This window comes from Perissodus microlepis, chromosome 14, assembly GCF_051167445.1.
Source record: "Perissodus microlepis isolate ML-2025 ecotype Zambia chromosome 14, ASM5116744v1, whole genome shotgun sequence".
NCBI classification, from domain to species: Eukaryota; Metazoa; Chordata; class Actinopteri; order Cichliformes; family Cichlidae; genus Perissodus; species Perissodus microlepis.
Genome location: NC_140474.1, coordinates 14,160,181 through 14,168,405, shown reverse-complemented (window position 1 = coordinate 14,168,405; position 8,225 = coordinate 14,160,181). Strand labels below are relative to the sequence as shown.

Here is an 8,225-nt window from a genome sequence, read left to right as displayed (position 1 = left end):
TCTGAACTTATATTTAACATTAAGATCTTTATATGGTACTAAACTCATGATAATAAGGTAATATGTTTTGTTCGAAATGCCCCGTAGAAACATACATTTTATTACTCACAATACTATACGTTATTGCCTCTTGGGAATTGTTAAATTTGGTTTCCACAGTATTATTCCTAGTTCTTCTTCTTTTGTCTACGCTGTTTAGGGGTCTCCACAGTAGATCATCAGCTTCCAACTCACCCTATCCCTGACATTCTCATGTGTCACACGACTCACTTGTCAGAACAGGAATTGATGAACATTAGCAAGCTCTATACTATAACTGATTTTTGTTGATTAAATATTTCTTAGTGTTCTTCTCAGGCTTAAACAATATGATAAAACACTTGGGAGCAAATATACACATTATTAGACCAAAGCTGGAAGCCAGAATTGCAAAGATCTCCACAACTACAGTGAATTTCCCAGGAGAGCTGACATATGCTGGGATAAATGTGATCCAGACAGTACAAAATATTAGCATGCTGAAGGTGATAAGCTTAGCTTCATTGAAATTGTCAGGTAATTTGCGGGCTAAGACTGCTAAAACAAAGCAAAAGGCAGCCAGTATGCCTAAGTATCCAAGCACAGCCCAGAAGCCAGCAGCAGAGCCTAATGCACATTCCAATATGATTTTCTCCTTGTACGTGGTTAGATTTTTTATTGGAAAGGGAGGGCTCACTACCAACCAAACAGTACATATTAAAACTTGAATAAAGGTGAAAGACACAACAGTCATTCTTTGCTGTGGAGGACCAAACCATTTCATGACATTACTACCTGGAATTGTAGCTTTAAAAGCCATTAAAACCACTATAGTTTTCCCAAGTACACAGGAGATACAGAGTACAAAGGTGATCCCAAATGCAGTGTGACGCAGCATGCAGGACCACTCTGATGGTGCTCCAATGAAAGTTAATGAACATAAGAAACACAGAGTCAGTGAGATGAGCAGCAGGAAGCTCAGCTCAGAGTTGTTGGCCCTGACAATTGGAGTTTTCCTGTGACAAAAGAATACAGCCGCAGTTACAATGGTCAGACAGGCACCAATGACTGCGAATGTAGCCAGGATAATTCCTAGGAGGTCCTGAAAGGAAAGATACTCCACAGGCTTAGGGATGCAAGTGTCTCTCTTTTTGTTAGGCCAGAATTCCTTTTGACAAGGTAAACAATCAGTCGAATCTGGATAAAAAACAAATAAATACAATTTCTTCTTGATTTCCATATATACACAATGAAACATTTTAAATGCATGGCAATCATTTCTCTTTACCTGTGCTATTACTGATCTCCCCCTCAGGACATGCTATACAGTCATAGCAGCAGATGGGTTTTCCTTTCTGCAACACTTTACGAGTTCCTGGAGGACAACTGTCCGTGCACACTGACACTGGCACCTGTCAAAGACATAAAGGTTGCAGAATAAACGTAAATATTTACTATGCAGCTGTAATCATTGTTTACTAATCGATCGGGCGATCGTGGCTCAAGAGTTGGCAGTTCGTCTTGTAATCAGAAGGTTGTCGGTTTGAGCCCCAGCTCGGACAGTCCTGGTCATTGTGTTCTTGCGCAAGACACTTCACCCGTTGCCTACCGGTGATGGCCAGAGGGGCCGATGGCGCGATATGGCAGCGTCGCTTCTGTCAGTCTGCCCCAGGGCAGCTGTGGCTACAACTGTAGCTTGCCTCCACCAGTGTGTAAATGTGTGAGTGAATGAATAGTGGAAATGTAAAAGCGCTTTGAGGGTCTCGAAAACCGCTATATAAATGCAATCCATTATTATTATTACTAAAGTTTGTCAAATTCTGACTGCTTACTTTCATGCTACCCTCCATCCAGGTAATGTTTTTGTCGATCTTGAATTCCTGGCCCACGTGCCGTGATGCATCATACAGCCCTACAGTCACTATCTCCGTCATGCCATTTTCACTTTTCTGCCAGTTAACCAGTTCATAAATAGCCACAGGATCCCCATTAGCATCAAATGACACATCATAGCCATTTTGGGAGAAATTTGCTTTCTTCAGCTCAATTAAAATCTGATAAAATTAGGGATAATGGGAGGGGAAAGCAAAAATAAAAAAAAGATGCAATATTTCAATAACAAATATTAATATTGCATATCAATTCATATTGCAGTTCATGAAAGACACTGACATCAACATATTTATTTCTTCTGACCTGTTTGGACTCTAACTTGGTTAACTTGTCACACTCTACAGTGCCATTAATTTCCTGGCACACTGCATTATGGATGGCATGTGCTACTGCATACACGGCCTTGTACACCATGTTAGTAACTCTGAGCTGTGATGTGTCAGTGTACTGGTTTTGCAGATTCTGTATGTCTTCATTTCCATCACATACTTTCTTCTTTGCAGTGGCATCTAAAATCACAAAAAGACAGAGCAGATGTCAACATTAAACTAGATCTCAGATGTGTTCTCTTCATAAATGCAAATTATGCTGGTACCATGAAACTAATTTATTTTATAAAAAATAAAATAAAATAAAAAATGGAAAATAATCCTACCACGAATAATTAGTATAGGACATAACACTAACAGTAATCTAGCTAATTGCATTTTCTATCGTACAATCACATTACCGTTACTAACAAGGAAATGCGGTGTGAATGCGTTACTATTTTTCAGCACGCAGACGATTGAAGCTGTCTTCATCTTACCGGGAGCTGGGGGGGAACAGTCACACAAGTGCTGCTGATTGGCTGAGGAAGAATAAAGTAGTTTACCATGACTACTTTATTCAAAAACCTCTATATCATCATGGAGGTCTCTGATGTTAACTCAAACTACACATGACCAGTTTAAGATGACACAGCAACAAGATGTTATGTCAACCTTGGACAACCCTTAGTCTCCATTTCTTGTTTTAACAGTGTGAACTTCAAAGTATGTACCAGTTTTTAAATTGTGTTGATAGGCCACGAAAAAAACAGAGTTTTGTTATGTTTACTGCAGTGTTTTCTAAGGAAAGGGCTCAAAAGCATTCTCTTCTCTTGTTGCGATTAAAAACGAAAGAAAAGAAAAAAACACCTTTTTTCCTATTGGTGGAAAAATGTGTCATGTTGACCAATCAAAAGATGATATGGCAACATGGCATTGGTTGCTTAGAAAGAGGGAGAAATTTTAGGAGTGACGGCGGCGAGAGAGCAAAAGAGAAAGAGAGGGAGTTTTGAGATGCAAGAGATTAGTGTGTTTGGAGTGTGTCGTTAGTGTGTTGTACAGTCGATAGTTTTGTTTTGTGTGTCAGAACAATGAGGCAACTGCTAAATGTTGCAGTTGCTGCCAAAATTAGTGATGTGCGGATCGATCCTGAAATATCGATTCCTCCGATACCAATCACTTATGTTCTAGAATCAATTCTCTCATTAAAATATCGATATTTTAGTTATTTAGAGTAAATTTGTAGTTTATCATCAACAGGAACACAGTGGAAAGAAACTATAACATTCGGATTGTCTACATTCAAAGGATCTACTTCCTCTTCCGCATTTCATAGTCATGTGCGAAATACGGCTGTATAAATGTCTCGCAGCCCCTTGGCGTGCGCACTCGCAACAATGGCTGAGCGTAATTGGAGTCATGTGCGGACGTATTTTACCTCCACAAACAGCTGAGACGTGGTTTGCGATACATGTGGCAAAAAAGTGCTCCAAGAGTGAGGTGTTGTGGCCGTACTAGGGAGACATTCAAAAGGGCTGTTGGGGGGGGGGGGGGGGATAAATAAATTTTACAGGGTTTATTTATTGGATAAAATACGTCAATTCAGAGGCTGCTTCCACCTGAGGACCCGGCCTTCGTGGTCTAAAGAAAGACGGGTAGTACGTCACGAGCTCTCTCGGTGGAGGGAAACTCTGCCGTCTGCTCCTTGCTATCTAAAATATAACCGGGCACTGACGTAAACTCTCAACCGTCTCACACTTTGTTTAATCAGTTTTCTGTTTGACGTTTATTTAGCTGTGTGAAAACCCCGGAGGAACCCTCCCGAGGGATTAATAAAGTTAAATTTAATTTAATCTGATCTAACAACTTTAATCTCAGCCAAACCGATTTACTCACGAACAAATAAAACACTGAAAAAGCCAAACAATAACATTTTTAAGTTATCAATGTGATGTATATATCATGTTTAACACGAGTAGCGAAAGACCGCAGGGGTTTGAAGACGATGTGTCGGTCGGCTCAGATATTTGAAGACCCAGAAAGAGAAATAAGACTAATATTAAAACTAAGTAGCTGCATTGTTGGAAATTGGAATTGGCCATTCTACGATATGGTTTTTCAATTTTGTTGTCCGGGTGGAAAATCGGGAGAAATTCGGGAGGATGTTGGCTCCGGGAGATTTTCGGGAGGGGCACTGAAATTCGGTATTCTCCCGGAAAAATCGGGAGGGTTGGCATGTATGGTTGTGGCAACACCACTAACCTTGTCAAACACCTCAGAGTAAATCATATCACAGAATATGAGGAGCGTATGTTGAGGCGAACTGAAGAGGAGGACAGGGACAGGTGCTGCTAGGGCGAGACAGACGTCTCTCACAGAGTCCTTTAGTGCTGCAGGCAGGCAAGGTGTTCAAATAGCGCACAACTTCAGTTTTTTTTATTTCTATATGATGAACTCTGCATTATTAAGTGATAAGAACAAGGGATCTGATGTCCTGTAATCATTATGATGCTATAATTTGAGATACAATGAATAAAATAAGTTTTTGTACAAAGTATCGGTATCGGATCAGTATCATCGATACCACCCTGAATATTACTTGGTATTGGATCGGAAAGAAAATCAGTGGTATCGCACATCACTAGCCAAAATGCCACCAAGGGCAGATTGCAATGTAAACGCTGCCTCCAGGTCGAAGACACGAGGGGTGATACACCTCCTGCTTTCAGGCCTGCAGCTATCAGGCTTGTGATGTTCTCCTTTATGTTAGAGTGGACAAAAAAACTTTTTTGGAGTAGCAAAAATAATTTGCGTTATCTTATTTAATGCGGAACACCTGATTGTTCTGTAAGTACTTTGAATTGGTTATATAAAAACTAGGAGTGGGAATTTAACGCGTTAATTGAGATTAATTAATTAGAAAAAAACAACGTACTAAAAAATTACGCATTTAATTGCACTTTGCATTCCAGGCAAAAGCTAACTTTTGTCAATGCACAATTTCCTGGTATATCGATTACAGTGATGCACACATCAGAGCTACAAAGAATAAGAAGAAAGTGCGTTGCTAGGAATGATTGGAGGCAAATTTAATTTCAAAAGACTACCCAACCGATGGAAGGCTTGATAATTGTGGTTTTGTGCAAACTGTGAAAAAAGGAGTTTGCATACCACCGAAACACTTCAACCTTATGGTACCATCTAAATGGAAATTATGTTGCAGCGAGCACCGAAAATGTGGGAGCTGTTGACTCTAGCAGTCAAAAGGTGTGGGCAGCCCAAACTTGATGAAATGACTGGCTTCAGGACCAAAATTAGCAATTCAACATTGGACAAAGTAACAAATTCTCTCTGAAAATTGATTGCTCTGACTGTAAACCACTATCATTGGTAGAAGACAGGTGGTTAGAAAATGTACTACAGTTATCGTCAGGGGACCCAATTTTCCAACTGCCGTGCCGAAAGACTATTTCAAGTAAAATTCAACAGCTTTATGACACTGAAAAGCAAGAAAATTTAGATGCCTTACAGACAGCCCTGCTAATATGGAGGAACTACAGTAGGAGCAAACACCACTGGGGCAACAGAAAGAGCCACTCATACAGGATGTTTCATCTACTAAAGAATCAAGAGGCCGTTTTGCCTCAGCCCATGAAGCAGCATTAGACTTTGTAACATCAGCAGTTGACAAGATAATTTAAACCAAGAAAAATGTCTTACTTTTGGTCAGTGTGCAGTTAAATGCATCCTCCCAGAACTCAGTAAGTATTTGAGAAGACGCCACTTGTGAGGGGGACAGATTCAGCAGGAAGTCTCTGAGGCCTGGGATTATAGACTTTGGAATCCCAAATCCAATGGCCCCAGCACAGAAACTGAACCTCATTAATTCTGGGTTAGTTACCCATGATTCACTGCCAATCCACTGGCGAGACGGGGAAGGCTCATATGATAGCTCCTCCAACAGTGCCCTCATGTCCCCTAAAGATAGAAGTGCCACAACAACCATGGCTGTAGACCTTGACAGACAATATTGTGCATTAGAAGCATTTTAAAGTGTAACTGCATGAAAAAATGTAATTTTGAAGACAGTAAATCTAATATTTGCAGAAAAAATATCTGTGATGAGGACACCTGCGGATAACATCTGCTACTCTCTGAATTCTGCTATGTGGGTATGTTCGATGGAAAGAAAGAGAGTACTCCACACAGATCCCCTCTTTCTGTGCTGCTTTTAGAAATGAAGCCATGCCATTATTTCCATAATCCGAATCTGACCGAACAGCACCTATCCAAGTCCAGCCAAAGTGTTTTACCAGCTTGGCCATTGCTTCAGCTTGGAACTGGTCACTGGGAATTGTTCTGAAAAAATTGGGGTACTGCTGCTTGTCAGACAAGCATGCGCATGTTGAAAAGTGGCTAACCTAAACCAAATGAAATAAAACACCACACACCGCAAAATCAAATATCATGCACATACATATATGTTAAATTCAAAAATTGACAGAAATTGAAAACATTTACTTGGGGAATGTTAAAGGACCTGATGACTTGGGACAAACTGATGGATGTCGTAGACCCAGAGCCACCAACAACAGCCATCACCATACCAGAATGTGAGCAATTGTTATCCATGGAAAACACAGGGTCGAAGCTATTTAGAAACTGAAATGCCATGTGCACTGCTACAGGCACTGATGCACATGAGTCATAGATCTGATACCCGAGCCTGATTCTGGGCAGCAGCTCTGTGCTGTTGTTAATCTCTTCTATGGCAAAAACCATTGCACGCGATGATTGCAGTTCACTGGTGATAATGCTGCAAATAGTTGTGTCACTGTTAGAATATAGACTGTAGATTTAGTTTAAGTTAAATAGAACCAACAACAGGATAATTTGCTGGTTGTATCTATTGATCAAATGTTCATCAGAATGTTGCCTGACCAGTTAAATTGAGCACAAAAGATTAGCATAAGAAATTAGTGGAAAATTATGGATTACCAATTAAAGTCTTTTCATTTCCTTTTAAATATAATACATTTAAATGCATTTCCTTTATCATTTCCTTTAAATCATTTCCTTTATAAAACTGTTATTTAACATTTTGTATAATTTCTGTTTTTTAAAACACAACAAATTATTTTATAAAGAATAAATGACTTTTTTTTTTTTTACATTTTTTAACACTACACAGAATCAATGTAGTTCCATAGAACATAACACACATGAAAACATTTCTCTCCTCATACAGTCCAACATGTTTTTGCACCTTCTTCCCATTACTGACTTTCTTACTCACTAACCTTCCTTTGCATTTTGCAGGCTCAGGCATGCTGGTGTAGTCACTGTAAACTGTGTTCATGTAGACGTGAAGGGAAAAATCACCACCAATAACAAAGTCCCCATCCTTTGAAAATGCAGGTAGACGAGTGCTTCCCTGCAGCTTGCAGTTCAGAGAGGATGTCGACGTACCAGCTTGTGCTCCTATATGCCTAGTCATTTGTCTCATACCATCTAGACACACTGCAAAGGCAACAGCTGAGTTGAGGTGAAACAAACACACAGCCAATACCAGACCAATTACAAGAGCTGCAATCTCCATTTCCATCTAAAATTGTCTGTATATGGGCACACATTGTTTCCATTGGTTTATATAGGTCTTCAAACAAAGGGGTTTTGTCATCTTCTCATCTTCTTGAGAATATGAGGTCATTGATTAACCCTTCCATAGTGTTGACATTCTAAGTCTTCACAGTATGGTTTTGATTGGGCCCAAGATTTCCCTCATAATAATTGGCTACGACGAATGATACAATACAGCTTTATTTAATTTAGATTGGAACATCAACATATTTTTAATCCTTAACTAATATTTCATACAGCAGAAAGAGTGTATATTTTTGTTTTTGCACCAACTGTTTTTGCAAAAAACATATATTATCACACAAGATCTTATGTTGGTATACCTTAGACAGAAAAATATCATAGAGTGTTAATAATTTAAATATA

General features: G+C 39.4%; 1 protein-coding gene across 1 annotated transcript; it reads right to left on the bottom strand.

Annotated features, from left to right (window-relative positions):
• Positions 1-310: 310 nt before the first annotated feature.
• LOC146373608 (extracellular calcium-sensing receptor-like) lies at positions 311-7,019 on the bottom strand. The gene is made up of 7 exons (XM_084950112.1): positions 6,741-7,019; positions 6,351-6,640; positions 5,940-6,235; positions 2,215-2,420; positions 1,851-2,072; positions 1,307-1,430; positions 311-1,215 (listed from the first exon to the last, which is right to left on the bottom strand). Exons 1-7 carry the CDS (start codon positions 6,999-7,001, stop codon positions 311-313), a joined length of 2,304 nt encoding a protein of 767 aa, XP_084806238.1. The 5' UTR covers positions 7,002-7,019.
• Between the last annotated feature and the right edge of the window lie 1,206 nt (positions 7,020-8,225).

Coding starts and splice junctions, on each gene's coding strand:
- LOC146373608 (XM_084950112.1), bottom strand. CDS start 7,001: ATGGTTTTTGCCATAGAAGAGATTAACAACAGCACAGAGCTGCTGCCC. Junction 2,421..5,939: donor TAACTGCACACTGACCAAAA/GTAAGACATTTT, acceptor TTGTGATTTTAG/ATGCCACTGCAAAGAAGAAA. Junction 1,431..1,850: donor GGATGGAGGGTAGCATGAAA/GTAAGCAGTCAG, acceptor TGTCTTTGACAG/GTGCCAGTGTCAGTGTGCAC.